Here is a 17240-nt window from a genome sequence, read left to right on the forward strand (position 1 = left end):
TCCTTAATTTATTTTTATCATTTCCTGCATATTCTAAATTAACTTAAGTTATAAGACCACCACATATGATGGAAAGTACCTTCTGCCTAGGGCTTGCTGATCAGAAGGTCGGCGGTTCGAATCCCTCGATGGGGTGAGCCCTGTTGCTCAGTCCCAGCTCCTGCCAACCTAGCAGTTCGAAAGCACGTCAAAAGTGCAAGTAGATAAATAGGTACGCTCTGGCAGGAAGGTAAACAGCATTTCCGTGTGCTGCTCTGGTTCGCCAGAAGCGGCTTTGTCATGCTGGCCACATGACCGAAGCTGTACGCCGGCTCCCGGCCAGAACACGAGATGAGCACCGCAACCCCAGTCAGACATGACTGGAACTAATGGTCAGGGGTCCCTTTACCTTTACCTTCTTTCTCTTTGCATTTCCAACACTTATTTGATTTTGATTTATAGATTTTTGCCAATTTACTCGGTGTTAGATACTATCCATATAGCATTTTCATGTAGGTTTCTCTTAAACCATAGCATGCTGTAAATTTATATCAGTATTCCACAATCGGTCCCACGCTTCCATATTTATATTATAACCAATATCTATTGCCCAATGTATCATTGAAGGTTTTACTTGCTCATCCTTTGTCTCCCATTCTAGTAATATCTTATATACATTTTAGACACTTTAACATTACATTCCAACAGATATCTCTCAAATTGTGATATTTGTTCCTCAAATCCTCGTATCCTATCTTTCTTAAATAGTTCATTCGAATATTGTATCCATGTTGTTAACTTTCCTGATAAATTCTTAAATTCTTTTAATTTAAACTCTCCTCCCTCTTGTTTTAATAGCCAAAGTGATGTTTCGGTCTCAAAAATAAATAAATAAAACAAAATAAAGCGTTTCCTAAGTACTGAATTAAGCTGCAAATCAATGTGGTGCACCCCAATCGCCCTAACATTGAAAGTAGGACATGTTTATCCATTACCTTTTGTCAGGCTCAATAATTATAATCTCTATAAACTAAAAGCAATACTCATTATGGCGACCGGGATTGCATTGGAGAGTTTGCAGTTTTTCTCATTAAAGGCAAATTAAAGCAGAACAGTGTTGAATAGGTTTTGTTTTTTTGGGTTTTTTTAGCCAAACATATTATGCACTTAAGATGAATACAGTGTAAATCACCACCACGACCACACAATTAAATACCATAAGCTTCCTTATCCCTCAGCTCAGACTTTTCTAATCTCTTAAAGAAAGCAATACCAGATGGCCAAAGAACAACTGCTAAGAACCACACGGAGCAGCATAAAAATGCTAAAGCTCTGTGGTACTTAGAAAAAAAAGATTCCCCAAGTTTACTGCCTCAAAGATTTTCCAGTATTTTGGCAGCATAAAAATAGGGTGAAACTGCCACACAGCCATGTTCTCCACATATTTCAGGCTATCCTCTCCAATACCAGGCATGCAGATAGTGGCAGATGGGGCAGTGCTTCTGAGTGTCTTCATTCACAGCCCTAATTGGCTGCTTTGCATGGCACAGTTTTTTGAAAGGAGAATCACAGAATTGCAGAGTTTAAAGGGACCTCAAGGGTTGTCTAGTCCAGTGTTTTTCAACCACTGTTCCGCGGCACACTAGTGTGCCGCGAGATGTTGCCTGGTGTGCCGTGGGAAAAATTGAAAAATTACTTTATATATAGTCAATATAGGCACAGAGTTAAATTTTTTAACATTTTCTAATGGTGGTGTGCCTCGTGATTTTTTTCATGAAATAAGTGTGCCTTTGCCCAAAAAAGGTTGAAAAACACTGATCTAGTCCAACGCCCTGCAATGGAGGAATCTTAAGTAAAGTAAGGTTACCAGACGTCCTCGTTTCCCGGGGACAGTCCCTGGATTTGCAAATCAGTGCCCCTACAAAATCCATTGACGTTGAAAAGTGTCCCTGGATTCATTGAAAAAAATCTGGTAACCTTAATAAAGCATTCTTGACAGATAGAATCATAGAATCATAGAGTTGGAAGAGACCACAAGGGCCATCCAGTCCAACCCCTGCCAAGCAGGAAACACCATCAAAGCATTCCTGACAGATGGCTGTCAAGCCTCGCTTAAAGACCTCCAAAGAAGGAGACTCCACCACACTCCTTGGCAGCAAATTCCACTGTCGAACAGCTCTTACTGTCAGGAAGTTCTTCCTAATGTTTAGGTGGAATCTTCTTTCTTGTAGTTTGAATCCATTGCCCCGTGTCCGCTTCTCTGGAGCAGCAGAAAACAACCTTTCTTCCTCCTCTATATGACATCCTTTTATATATTTGAACATGGCTAACACGTCACCCCTTAACCTTCTCTTCTCCAGGCTAAACATACCCAGCTCCCTAAGCCGTTCCTCATAAGGCATCGTTTCCAGGCCTTTGACCATTTTGGTTGCCCTCTCTGGACATGTTCCAGCTTGTCAGCATCCTTCTTGAACTGTGGTGCCCAGAACTGAACACAGTATTCCAGGTGAGTCTGACCAGAGCGGAATACAGTGGTACTATTACTTCCCTTGATCTAGATCCTATACTCCTATTGATGCAGCCCAGAATTGCATTGGCTTTTTTAGCTGCTGCATCCAAGCCATCCAACCTCAGCTTAGAAACCTTAAAGGAAGGAGTCCACCACCTCCCAAGGGAGTCCGTTGCACTGCCAAACTGCTCTTAATGTCAGAAAGTTCTTCCTGATGTTTAGCCGGAACCTCCTTTCTTGTAACTTGAATCCATTGTTTCGAGTCCTACTCTCAAGAGCAGGAGAAAACAAGCTTGCTCCCTCTTCCATGTCACAGCCCTTTAGATATTTGAAGATGGTTATCATATCTCCTCTCAGTCTTCTCTTCCCCAGGCTAAACATGTCCAACTTCCTTAACTGTCCCTCCTAAGACTCTTCTTCATCTTGGTCACTCTCCTCCAGCTTGCAAATCTCTTTCTTAAATTGTGGCACCCAGAACTACACACAGGACTCCAGGTGGGGTCTGACCAAGGCAGAATAGTGCATGGCTATTACTTCCCCTGATCTGAAAACCATAATTGATGCAACCTAGAAAAGCATTGCCTTGTTTTTACTGCTGCATCACACTGTTGACTCATGTTAAGCTTGTGGCCTACTAAGACCCCTAGATCCTTTTCGCATGTACTACTGGCAAGCCAGATGACCCCATAAGTGCAGAACCTTTCATTTGTCCTATTTAAATTCATGTTGTTACTTTTGGCTCAGCTCTCCAATCTGTTAAAGTCACATTGAATCCCGATTCTATCTTCTGCAGCTTTATCTACCCCTCCCAGTTTGATGTCATCTGCTAATTTGATAAACATCCCCTCAATTCCTTTGTCCGAGTGTTTATAAAGATGTTGAACAGTAACAGAACCCTGTGTGGCACCTCACTTGTCACTTTTTTTCCGGGATGACAAGGAACCATTTATTGGGTTTGGTCAGTCAACCAGCTACAAATCCACCTCACAGTATTCTTGTGGAGTCCGCATTTTACCAGCTTCTCTGCAAAAAATCAGGTGGACTCTTCAAAGCCTTACTAAAATCGAGATACGCTACGTCTACAGTATCAACATCAAGCTGACAGGTCAGTAGTTACCTGTGTCGTCTTCTTTCCCCTTCTTGAAGATGGGGACAACATTTGGTCACCTCCAGTCTACAGGGACCTCACCTGTTCTCCAAGAATTCTCAGAGATTATAGACAGAGGCCTAAGATTACATCCGCAAGCTCCTTTAGTACCCTTGGGTACAGCTCATGGGCCCTGAAGATTTGAATCCGTTTGAAGTAGCTGGGTGTTACCTTACTACCTCTTTTTCTATCTTGAGCTGCAGTTCCTTCCTTGCATTATTTATTCTGTTATCACCAAGATGGGCACTGCCTTCCTTTTGGGTGAAGACAGAGGCAAAGCAGGTGTTGAGCAGTTCCACTTCCTCTTTGTCAACCAGTAGCATTTTTGTCTTTTGCACTCAAGAGGACCTACTACTTGCTTGTTCTTCTTCTTGCTTTGAACACATCACCGAAGGAACACCCCGCCCCTTTTTTGTAGCTTTCCTTGCAACCCTGAGCTCGTTCTGAGCTTAACCCACCTGACATTCTCCTTGCAACTGATGGCTATGTCTGTATGTTTTGAGATCACTAATCTGGTGACAGAAAAAGGATGATTAACGAGTTCTCTGGCAACCCTAATAGGAAGATTCGTATCAAAACTCAAAAGAAGAGCAAGTTTAGGAAACAGTGGCAGTTCAAATTTAATTATTATTGAGATTGTTTGAAGATATTTTTCCAGAATGAATACACATTATCACATGACCACCACATGTGGTAATATGTTCCAATCACATTATATCCTCTCTAACATTTGGTTTCACCTGTTTTTTATTCTGGCTAGTAGAGATACCACCTGTAAAAAGTTTAAATGAGTTTTCTTTATTCTTGTTGAGCTTGTTTTGTGAGATCTGTCTGACCAGACTCTATCCCATTCTGTTCTGAAATTTCAGAAGATCTAGGTTGTCTTCCCAGGTGGATCTCTTCTCCTTTCCACTCTTACAAAAACAAATTGACAGCTGCCTCCTGCTGCTGCCCTGAGTGAACTGGGCACGTGCAGAAAAAAAGCATGACGGCGGATCCTGGCGAATGAACTATTAGTGTACTACTGGTGGAGATGGGCCTGGAGATGGGCCACCTTCACTTCTGCAAGTGTTTCTGTAGGGAGGGACTTGCAATACTCCTAAGATAAATACAAGGCAGACTGAGACTGACTGACTGACTTGAAGGATGCAGGCAGGAGTTTGTACAAGACTCCCCCCACCCCTCAAAGTGTGGGGCCCTGGGCAACTGCCCTGTTCCTTCACCGTCACCCCTGATAAGTCCTCCAGCAAAATTTAGTCCAGCCCCCATTTACTTCCCCGGGATCTCATCTACAGGTGGAAAAGTCCATTTATGTAAGCAATTGTTTTCATTAGCTACTGGAGTTTAATATGAGATAGACTCATGATATGCAAAGTGAGATATGCCAAGCCTTTTTTGTTATAATTGTGATGATTATGGTGTACAGCTGATGAAAACCCTAAAGTTGAAATTTTTAATTTGGGTTCTCATCAGCTGTACGCCATAATCATCACAATTATAACAAATAAAGGCTTGACATATCTCTCTTTGCAAGTCATGAGTCTATCTCATATATTAGTTTCACCTTTTAAGTTGAATTACTGAAAGAAACGAACCTTTCCACGATATTGTAATTTTTCGAGTTTCACCTGTACGTATGTTTTTTTCACACTGATACAATGCTCTCCTAAAAGTTGTTTGCACAGGGAAAGAAAGATACAACACTAGGATTCTGGTTAAGATATTTGGTAATGAATTAAACCTGGTGGGGGAAGCCTTTGGTCCTCCAGATGTTTTGTTGTTGTTGTTGTTCAGTCGTTCAGGTGTCCGACTCTTCGTGACCCCATGGACCAGAGCACGCCAGGCACGCCTATCCTTCACTGCCTCTCGCAGTTTGGCCAAACTCAGATGTTTGGCCTCCAGATGTTACTGAACTACAACTCCTCTCAGTCCTAGCAGTAAACTGAGTAATTTTTGAAGCCTCCCCACAAATGAGAATTTTGCACAAGGGAGTAAAGCAGGGAGTAGCCAGCAGCTGCACTCCCCATCTCTTTCCAGTCTGAAGCAACCCAGGGAGAAAGTTATGTTTAGTTACATTAAAGTCATGGGGATTGTGTGTTGTGCCAAAGCTTCACAGGAAAAGGGGAATTTGAGGTTGAATTTGAAGCAAGAGAGAGGTGCCATGCAGGCAAGAAGCAGTTTCAGGCATAAAGAACTGCAGAGCTGTTTGAGGGAGCAAGAGATCTTGGGGTACCTGGAAGTGACAGAAGTGGAGGATCGACGGCATCACTAAAAAGTGGAAGAGCGCATAGACTTTGAGGTAAGCATGAGGAGTTTTCTTATTGGATCTGAGAGTATACCAAAAAAGTTTAGGAGGGGTATCAAATGATCAGAGTGATGTGAAAGGTGGATAACGTATCTCTGCTTTAACTTCTATGCCAGATGATCTTGCAACATTTCTAGTCCACATTTTTACTAGCTCTTGTGTCAACCTATTCATCACAGCAATCCTACAAGTCTTTGGACCGACTGAAATTGCATTGCCCCTCTCCAACCTAACACCTACCTTTTTGCTATGGAACGAAGGAGTGCGAGAAGCATGCTGCGACTCCCCATGTTGCCTTCAGGCGGGAGAGGAGAACCACTGCAATCCATATGCTGGGCCACTGACTGTCAGGTCTGGCTTTGCCCCTACTGCAACTCTGTTCCTGAATACAGCTCTGTACTCTCTTCCCTTGCAGTGAACGACAGTCATCCATTCATGTGGGAGAAAGGAAAGGCCTACACTCATACTGGAGTGGGTGCTAAACTGAAGGCCCAGAAGCACTTCCGGGTTTAATGAACCAGGAAACCCCAGAGATAAGCACGTTTTGTTAGCGTGGGTTGCCAGTGCCTGGGTGGGAAAGCCACTGATGCCCCCCCCCGAGCCAAGTGGGGAGCCCTGATGGCCAACACGGTGCTTGGCCAGTGAGTTCTCCTGATGCCGTGGAGAGGAGCGCTGGGCGGACCGCGCTGGGGTCGCCCCTTGGCTACCTCCCCATCCATGCCTGTTCACCATGGACCTGGGCTGCTCTACATTTTGGTTGTAAAATTTAAACTGAAAATCGCTTTCCCTCTTCAACAGGGAAAGTGGTTTAAGAGGAACTTCAAACAATTCTACCAGCCATGAGCTCAGCCCCTCACTCCAACTTGTGTGCATTTTTAATGTACTATAGCTATAAATACCTGAATTTTAATTTAGGTGCCTTTGAAGCAATTCGTCTCATAGTGACCATAATTAACAAAATGCAATGGTCCACAAAGATAACACACTAGATAACACACACTCCCTAGCAATACATGGAATTATCATGTAACTTCAAAGACATGATTCAGGAATCTTAGGTTCAAAATTTTCTTATAAAATAAATCTAGAAGTGAGTGGGGTGAATTTCTGCTATTTATGGGGTAAAGCAAACACGAATAATGAAGGCGTTTGAATATAAGGCATTTATAAGTGGTTAAGTATTTTTACTTAGATAGTTCTCTTTAAAGCAGATTCCTGCACCTGCCTCCAACCCATTAACTATGAAATGCAATTATTCAGGAATACCTGCCCAGTTCTCACAGTGCATCTGGCCTTCAAACGATAAACTGAGTCAATCACACAGGAAAACCAGCTGCCAAGAAACAAACTAGTTTAACTCAAACAATGCTAGCTTACTATAAAACTAAAAAAAAGGATAATAATGCACTGGTACCATTTTCGACTGCCTTGAATAATTGTTCCTCAAGATCACATGCACGAGTTTACCATCAGAATGCTCATAACTGCTTTTCCTAATTGTTCAAACCTGATAAAACTTTGGTTTTGGTCAAGAAAACCTAGACAGATCATAAACTGTGAATTAGTTCTACACAAAAATTATTTGCTGACTGGCACCAACAGCCTGATTTTCCAAGTGCATATGACATCATTTTGATCATAGTAGCTGCTAGGAGTTCTCAAATTTGCTTACTGAAGCATTGCTGCCATTCCTCACGCCTCCTGGCTTGCTAACCAAGGAAAATCAATTTTGGTCCCACAAAAAAAGCAGGCCCTCCAATTTGCCAATGTGAGTAACGGTGGCTCAAAAGTCCTTATTCTTTGTCATTTTCACTGACCATATTAAGAATCTTGGTTTTTTAAAAAGTGACGGTTAGAGACTAAATCTCATTCATACTAAAAAAAACACAAAAACCCACCACTTTTTTTCTCTGTTAGGAAAGTGAGCCAGATTAATAGGAACGGCTTAGAAATACTTACAGCAGCTTGAGGTAATATTAAAACAGATGCCACCATGTCGGTATGAATAATTTGGCTAAGAGAGAGGTTCAGTTTTCTTTAATACAGCCTGCTCAACACACAGTTTACTACAAATAAATCTTGTCGAAATGAAACCCAAAAGATATGAGAATTTTGCATTTTCCCCTCTAGCGTACGACATGGATTCAGCTCTATAAATATTCCATGCAGGTAAAAGAAAGGGGGGGAAATCTTAATGTTCAAGCTTAAAATATACTGTGCTCACGATGCAGTAGGGAAATGGAGCTCTTAATTAAGAATATAAAAAAGCAGTACTCACCCAAAATATTAAATTGAAAAGGAACATCATGTATTTCAAACACAAGCAGCCCCTCGCCATGCTGCACTTCTTAAATTCTAAAAGGAAAACAAATGATAGATCCAGATAAAAAACCACGTATTTGCTGCCTTTGGGTGCATTGTATTTGTCACTTTTGACACCAGTCCCAGCTGCAGCTGCGGTATGGCTCTGTGTTCGATCCTGTGGTACCATAGAAAGCTCCGGCAGTGAAGCCTCGGCCAAACTGCCTGCCTGAGGTAGAAGGTTTAGCAAAGTCTGAATCCTTGCTATCCAAAGATGGACTCCGGTGAATTGAGGAATCCTCACTACTTGATTTCTCCATGGTCTCTCTTTGCACAGTTGTCAGATTTAATGTCTAGCATCTCTCAGAATTCAGCACAGCACCTCGTGTCAAGTCCACCATTCATGTGAGGCTGACTTCTTTCGGCGCCACCTCCTCCTTATTAAGTCCAACGACCCAATGCAGACCTTTATTCCAATATTCTCTGCATTGCCTCCATTCCTTTATTCCTCCACCCTTATGCCAAAGCAGGCTGTCCTATATGCATCAGTGGCTGGGATTTACATGCCAGAGTCTCTTGCAGCAGCATTTCTCAGGCTGTCTTGCCAAATCTGTTATGCACAACTTAACATTTTAATCAAGAGTGCTGTGAAGTTCTCTTTCTCTCCCCCTGCCACACACACACACAGTCTCTCTCTCACACACACAGAGTCAATCCACAACCCTTGCTCTACAGGCAGCAAGCAGTCCTTGTATCCATTTCCAAAGGTTCGCTGGTGGTTTCAGTGCATCTGGTAGTCATTCGGCATGAGCCGCCCTCTCTCTTCCAGCTCCTGCCTTCCCTTCGCTGCTCTGGCAAACGCTTCCCCTCCTCTGCTCCCTCTCTTCATTTGCTTGCTGTTATTTCTCAGTCCTCAATTCCTGGGTCACCCTTTCTCACTCAGCACTGCACTGCTGTCGACGTGAGATCATCAGCAGCCGCAACCACCGGGCATTTCCCACAGAAGAAATCCCTGCTCTAACTATAACAAGTACTGTAATAAATCCTGCCCCATCCCAAAGCCCCTCCTGTTCTGTTTTATATCCAGCCAATGGGCAGCAAGCTTCCAGCCCTGCACACGCTGAGCCGACCCCCCCCCCACTCCTCCATGACACAAGATCTTTAATAGGATTATCGTTACGCTTTTGACTATACAAGTGCAAAACAAGAAAATCATTTTTTAAAAAGTCAAATACTCTATAGCTGTTCGTGAGATTGGAATGCAAGGCGGGGGGGGGGGAGGCAATGATATTCCTATAACGCAAAGGAACAACTGTAAGAAGTTGGAACTGGATACTGTGGCATTTGCCCGCTCCACTTCCCAATTAAATTGATAGTAACTATATACTTTTGGATTTCTTGCAGCTTAAAAACAAGCATAATGGGAAGCAGTTTGTCTGTGCTGTGGAACTCGCACAGTTCTCAGGTTGCCATTTTCGCTGCATGGCACCACCCAATGGGACAGCGTTAACCACCAGCGATGGCTGGTAGCTCCTGGACCTGGTAAGGTTGTACAGCCAAGGAGGTTGTGGAACCATGGCTAAGGACATGGGGGAGCCTCGACTCCCATGAACTCCAGCCACTATGCTCAATTACAGAAGCTTTTGCTCAGCAACATTTGGAGAGCAGCAGGTCAGCCACACCTCTTTCAAAGTCTCATTGGTTTCAGTGGAATTAAGTGCATACCAGTATTTCTCACTGAAATCTGCGAGCTTCAAATCCTACACTCGCTTATATGGAAGGAAGTCTCACTCAATTCAATGACAACTAGGTACTTCTAAGAAGCTACGCATAGAGTTGCACAACATGACAGATCCCTGGCCTGTGGAGCTTAAACTCCAAAATGCAACGCAAGAAAAGAAGACCAACATCCTCTATCCACTTACGTGGGAGTAAATCCCAATTAACTCAGTAGTGTTACTTCACAGTATAAATAACATTTCTAATCATATAGGTTTTACATCCAATTATTATTTGTAAAATACTATGAGCAAAATGGGATATCGAGTTGGAAATATTTTTTAATTATATGATGATTTGAAATTTGAACTTGAACCTATGTAACATGTTGGCAGTTTTATTTGATGTTTTTTCTCCTAAAAGGCAAGCTGTATCAAGTATGAGATTGTATTAGGCTGAATTTATTAGTGACATCATTTTGCTGGTTAGGGGTACTTTGTAAGCATTATCTGGATTTCACTAAATAAAACACACACACACATACAAAGTCTTTCCAGCATGCATTTTTCAACTTTGGCCTGGTCAGTGTGTCTCAGACTAATCTACCGGACTGAAGACCTGGAGGATGCCTTGCCAGAGCACTCTGGACTTTTAAGAAATCCCATAGTCAGAAATACTCAAAGAGAAGGGAGTCCAAGATGGAGGAGAGATTCTTAAATGGGAAATACTGAAGGCACGAATGCAGACAATCCCAACAAGAAAGAAAAGTGAGAGGCTTCTAAAGAAATTGGGGTGGCTGCATAAGGAGTTTAGAGATGAACTGAGATATAAGAAGGGCATGTATAATAAATGGGAAATCAAGAAGACTTATACACAGTAGCCAACAGGTGTAGCAGGGAAGGTCAGGTGGGCCAGAGCTCTGAACTTGAGCAGGTCCACATTCTCTTTGTCACCCAGCAGAATTTATCTGCCTTCTGCATGCAGAGGACCTACTACAGTACTTGCTTGGTCTGCCTCTTGCTTCAAAGCCAAAGGTTCTCTTTCTCCAGTGGAAAGAGTCTTTGTGCAGGGAAAGGGGACCTGTGATTGCAAACTAGGGCCACTTTCTTTTACATGTGAATGTTAAAAGCATCCAAAAATCGCCTGAGCACATACCGTTGAACAGATGAATCAATTGCATTATATTATTAATTAAATTTCTATAGCACCCTTCATCCGAATATCACAGGTGAGTTTACAATATAAAAACACAAAAATGCATGCCAAAATAACAAACAATAAAAAGCCATATATTATTTAATCAGCCGAAAGCCTGGGAGAAAAGGAATGCTCCAATGACCAAGTAACGCATTATTTTATATGTTTTAGCCCAATATGTCTTATTCATTTACTGTACTTTTAAACATTTTACGCCAACTTTCAGCCAGAAGAAGGAAATACAAAGATCAATTTAAACACTAACATAATTAAGAGAAAAAATAAAGGTTTAATAAAGGTTTAAAACAGTTTGTATTTCAAAGTATGAAAAACAAGCAGGGACATACTGGTCACCTCAAACTCATATTATCCAACAACATATGCAGCTGGTTCACATGATCATCACTGGATGAGTATACTGTAGTATAAAGTGATGACTTGCAGGGGGTTGGACTAGATGACCCGCAGGGTCCCTTCCAACTCTACAATTACATTATTCTATGTATTAATGAGCTACCCAGCCATAACACAAATTGAACTTTCATATCCCCCACGTTCCCTTACACAATGCTTTTCAATGGGAGCTGCATTCAACTGACAGTCACTGAGTGTTTAGCAAGCAATTAAACAGAATTCAAGTGATGTACATGCATGAATGAACCAGGCTACTTAAGTAATTGCTTGCAGGCATAATGCTGGGTGTTCATGTAATGTATGTAAGATTTAAAAGGTGATATGAATCCAATGTCAGTGCCATCATGATGATTGTAAGGCACCATTTCTTAAGTAGAGCCACAGTCTGGTGACACCTTGCAACAGAAGCTGCAAGTGAGTGACGGTAAAGTTGGGGGCTTGAGAGGGTAGTATTTGGCTGCATCAACAGGATTTGCAGGGCCTGGTCTCTTGTATGAATGCAGTTAGATACCTCCTTCACGGCTTTACATAGTGGGAGCAAGTATTAAGGCTCTTGCATTACTTTGACCAAGAAGAAAACTACCACATTTGCTTTGTAACTCCAATTCTGACAACTTGAAAACCCAAAGGCATTTTGCAGCAAACGTTTCTTCAAAAAAGAATTTAAATGGCGTGACCAGATTTAAAAAGAGATAGAGGATAGGGCTCCTGCACCTTTAATAGCTGTGAGAAGATGAGAATTTCAACATAGTACGTACGTAGCTTGCAGGACAAGCAGAAACCTGCAGAAATTTCCTCTGAAGTAACTATGAAAAGGTACAGAAGTCTTCTGGGGTTTTTTCTAAGGCTACTGCAGATCAAAGCATTTTACTTGGGAGTAAGTCCATTGAACTCAGTGAGACTTCTGTCTGAATGATTGCTCTGCATAGCCACACTTCCTTTTCACTCACTCGCACGGTGTTCGAAATTCCTGGGTGCCATGTGATTTTGTGCCCAATGTGAGCCCAATTGCGACCACGTGGAGATCTTGATGCCAGGAAGTTCAATGGCACAGAGGTGTTGATACTGAGGTGGCACAATGCGGATGGGGTTGCAAAGTGGGCAAGTCAGAACACAAGGTAACATGTTGAAACTCCTGTTCCAGGCCCACAGGCATGTACTACCGCTGCCCCATTCTGCTGCTCACCTCCCCAATAGGCTTTGGAGAAGAAGAGGTGGGAACAATAACTACAGGTGCTCATTTTGAACTGGAGAGGAGGTGGAAGAGGGTTTAAAGAGAAGACAGGGTGAGGAGAGTCAGCCAAGTCAGCAGCAGGAGCAAGAAACGGGGCATTTCCATGAAGAGTGGATAATAAGCCTGGAAAAAAGGAGACCCAGAGGAGATATGAAAGCCATCTTCAAGTATCTCAAGGGCCTGTCCCATAGAAGATGGAGCAAGCTTGCTTTCTCCTGCTCTGGGGGGTAGGACTCAAACCAAGTCACAAGAAAGGAGATTCCGACTCAACATGACCAAGAACTTTCTGGTGGTTAAGAGCCATTTGACAGTGAAACAGACTTCATTCAGAGGCGGTGGGCTCTCCTTCATTTGAGGTTTTTAAGCAGAGATTGAATGGTCATCTGTCAGATGTTAGTTGAGATTCCTGCATTCCATGGGGGGTAAACTAGATGACTCTTGGGGTCCATTCCAACTCTACAATTCTGTGACATTTTTATAGCTTTTATAGCTGTTGGGAGGAGGGGGTTACTAAAACGGCAGTAACCAGAACAACAGCAGGGTGGTTGTTGTTTAAAAAAATCATAGTGTTAATTGAAAGGTGATTTAAAGTACTAATTTAAAAAAATGATTTATAAATGGGATGATAACATGACACCCTCCAGAAAGGTAATAGGGTTCAAGCTGAAGCCATTATTCTTCAAAAAGATGGAAAAGCGCGGTACTAAGAGTAGACCTGGAAAGCCCTGCTGTTCCATTGTCTTGCGAGAAAAGAACGAACAACAGTGAAAACTCAGAAGTCTGGACCAAATGATGACATAATAAATGCAAGTGAACAGAGCCTGATGCTGCCCACACCACATCTGCATCCTAATTCTATGTGAATTCAACCAAATATTCTGTGCACACAATTTCTCTGGGAAAAATCTGTCTCAGATCTACTTCCCTGATACAAATATTGTCAGCGACCATAGGGGAATCTCACAGGCAAATCCATCCCACCATAATAAACTCCTAAATAAAGTCCTGTACTTTCTAAGCCTTATATAGCATGCTCAATATACAAAAGATTTTTGAGATGAATGTGATAAAAATACTGAAGCCACCCAGTGTTTTTGTTTGTTTGTTTGTTTGTTTTTATTTGTATACAGACCTTCATCTGTAAATGTGCAAATTACATTTTATTTTAAAAGCTAACTATGGTTAAGTGACGGGACACGGGTGGCGCTGTGGGTTAAACCACAGAGCCTAGGGCTTGCCGATCAGAAGGTCGGCGGTTCGAATCCCCGCGACGGGGTGAGCTCCCATTGCTCAGTCCCAGCTCCTGCCAACCTAGCAGTTCGAAAGCACGTCAAAGTGCAAGTAGATAAATAGGTACCGCTCCAGCGGGAAGATAAACGGCGTTTCCGTGCGCTGCTCTGGTTCGCCAGAAGTGGCTTAATCATACTGGCCACATGACCCGGAAGCTGTATGCCGGCTCCCTCGGCCAGTAATGCGAGATGAGTGCCGCAACCCCAGAGTCGTCCATGACTGGACCTAATGGTCAGGTGTCCCTTTACCTTTTACTATGGTTAAGTGATGTAGTTTCAGTGTTTGTTGGTTTGTTCCCTCCCTTGTTGGCCCAAACAAATATTGCGTTTTCTTTTTCCCACTCTACTGCCACCATTTTTTATTAACATATTAAATAAAACACCTATCCAGATAACGAGGTGATTGTAGCTGTTTTGCTTCTCCTCTGGCACTGCTGTGCCTGCAAGCTGTTTGGCTTAGTTTTTTGTCTGAACCCGGGCTTGTAGTTTGCCCCACTCCAGACAAGCCATGAGCTATAACGTAGGCTTGCCCTATGGCTTACTGCTCATCGTTTGTCTTGAGGAGATAAAACCACACATGTGGGTTATGACAACACAGTAAGGTAACCATGGATTAGTTCACGGAGACACAGCAACAAGAAGACCAAAGAGCAAAGCGGTTGCAGTCTCTTGGCGCCTGCAAGCTCAGGCATACACACTAAGCCATAATTAGGTTCACACATAATGCTAAGACAATCTCCAAGCCATTGGAGCATGCTTGAGCTTTCACACAGTTGCAGAGACTTTGGCTGCCCCACTGTTCTGAGAGCTGATAAGGAAAACTATCTGGGTTTTATCCTCAAAAGTACCCGTTGCCAGATGACACTGTTGCACCATTGGCCACTGCAGGGAAATTGTATTATTATTATTATTATTATTATTATTATTATTATATTATTATTTGAATTTATATGCCACCCTATACCCAGGGGTCTCAGGGCAGTTCACAGAATAAAATTGTACTGTACTACTGTAGGGAAAAGTATTGCAAAAGCACCCTTGTTTTGAGGAGATAGGTTAACCGGTTTTGCACGATTCTTCCTCCTTGCATATTGGCATGTCCCAAGAAGACTGTAAAGGTTTTTTTTGGTTTGCTTTTGTCTTGATTCGCTATGTGCTCCAGGGATAGGTATCAGCAGGATGTGGAAACATCCACTCTTTGGCCAGCTGAAGGCAGAATGCCTGCTGGAGGAGTGCAGCTGCAGGATTAATTAACTCTGCTGGCCCCTGTATCTTGCCTAGCTTAACAGGTGGGAGGAATTTAGAGATCAGGCCAGCCAGCATGTAGCCACTGAGGCTATATAAATCTCCCTGATGGGGCCTGACCTTCGAGCTTCAACGTAGCCCTTGACTTGTTGGGCATGGCATATTGGCCAGCTGGAGCCTCTCTGTCAGCGGTCCCTGGAGTTCTGGATAACAGGAGTATTTTATTTTGCTTACGCTAGATCATTCCGCTTAAAGACTGTTTCGCCGGTTTTTATTCTGTATTGACGCCTGCTGCTTAATAAAAGCACCAAACTTCTCTCCATATTACTTTTGCCACTGAATCCAAAAGAACTACAATCGTACTTCAGCTCCTGAATGCCTTGGGAGTTGAACGTTCTGGCTCCCAAACGATAGAAAACCGAAAGTGAGTGTTCCAGTTTTCAAACGTTCTTACGGAAGCCGAACGCCCGGTGGGGCTTCCGCTGCTTCCGATTGGCTGCAGGAGCTTCATGTGAAATGCAAACTCTTTCACCCTGCTAGGGCTCCTCCTTCACTCACTGTGCTACTGGCATCTATTACTGGTCTGTGGAAAGAGCGCTATCCCACATTCTGCCTGTGACTGCTCTGACTTGCAATTTGCTGCTTCCCAACCTTGTGCTGTACTCTATGCACAGGAGGTTGGTGTGGTTGTGTGGCTGTGTCTCTCCTTGTTCTGTATTCTGGGCCCTCTGTTTGCCCTTCCAAAACTACAGAAAAGGTGGCAGGGAGACTGTAGTGTCACCATTTCATCTCCTTATCTCAGGAGACCACGGTGTGGAATTCTGCCTGCAAAGAACATGAATGAGGTCCTCTTCTCCAACCCTTTCAGAGAATTTGCAGCAGTTTGGAATGTGTCTTCCAACTGAGATACAGCCACACAGCACATCTTCATTGGAGAGGGTCCAGTCTTGGGACCAGCAGTATCACCCAAAGGGGGGAATGGTGGCACTATGAATGTGACTGGTGCCCAGGAGAATGAAGCATAGCACAGCGATGGAAGGGAAGGGTTGAGAAACTCTATACTGCTGGGAACTCTGGGTGTTCCTTTAATGGAGGAAATGCTGATGAGAGGAGACAAAGGACTTCAAGAAGACTTCTACAGCCTCACTTACAGTCAACCAACGGGAAGGGGTGAAACAACACCAGTATTGTAGTAGGTAGGTAAAGGCAAAGGACCCTTGGATGGTTAAGTCCAGTCAAAGGCAGCTATGGGGTGCAGTGCTCATCTCACTTTCTGGCCGAGAGAGCTGGCGTTTGTCCACAGAGTGCTTTACGGGTCATGTGGCCAGCAGGACTAAACCGCTTCTGGTACAATGGGACACTGTGACGGAAGCCAGAGCACATGGAAATGCAGTTTACCTTCCCGCCACAGTGGTACCTATTTATCTACTTGTGTGCTTTCGAACTGCTAGGTTGGCAGAAGCTGGGACAGAGCAACAGGAGCTCACCCCATCATACAGATTCGAACTGCCAACCTTCCAATTGGCAAGCCCAAGAGGCTCAGTGGTTTAGACCACAGCACCACCCGCGCGCGTCTCACCATTATATATAGTACATTATACAGTGGTACCTTGGTTTAAGAACAGTCCTGTTTATGAACAATTCAATTAGGAACTCCGCAAAACCGGAAGTAGTGTCCCGGTTTATGAACTTTACCTCAGTTTAAGAACGGAATCCGAATGGTGGAAGGACACCAGTGGTGGGAGGCCTCATTAGGGAAGTCACGTCTCGGTTTAAGAACGGTTTCAGTTTAAGAACAGACTTCCGGAACAGATTAAGTTCGCAAAATGAGGTACTACTGTATATAGTATTATAGTACTGCAAAGGCTCTGGGATATCAGGGATGGGGGGAGTATAAGGAA

The 17240-nt window shown here is 43.2% G+C and overlaps 1 protein-coding gene across 1 annotated transcript in view; it reads right to left on the reverse strand.

The window, feature by feature from the left end:
• TSPAN9 (tetraspanin 9) overlaps window positions 1–17240 on the reverse strand; it is a 116166-nt gene that overhangs the window by 68055 nt on the left and 30871 nt on the right. Inside the window, exon 2 of the mRNA XM_033159862.1 lies at window positions 8219–8295. Coding sequence (XP_033015753.1) covers window positions 8219–8278 — 60 coding nt within the window. The 5' untranslated portion in view covers window positions 8279–8295. The remainder of the gene's footprint in view (window positions 1–8218; window positions 8296–17240) is intronic.

The sequence above is a fragment of the Lacerta agilis genome, chromosome 9, assembly GCF_009819535.1.
Source record: "Lacerta agilis isolate rLacAgi1 chromosome 9, rLacAgi1.pri, whole genome shotgun sequence".
NCBI classification, from domain to species: Eukaryota; Metazoa; Chordata; class Lepidosauria; order Squamata; family Lacertidae; genus Lacerta; species Lacerta agilis.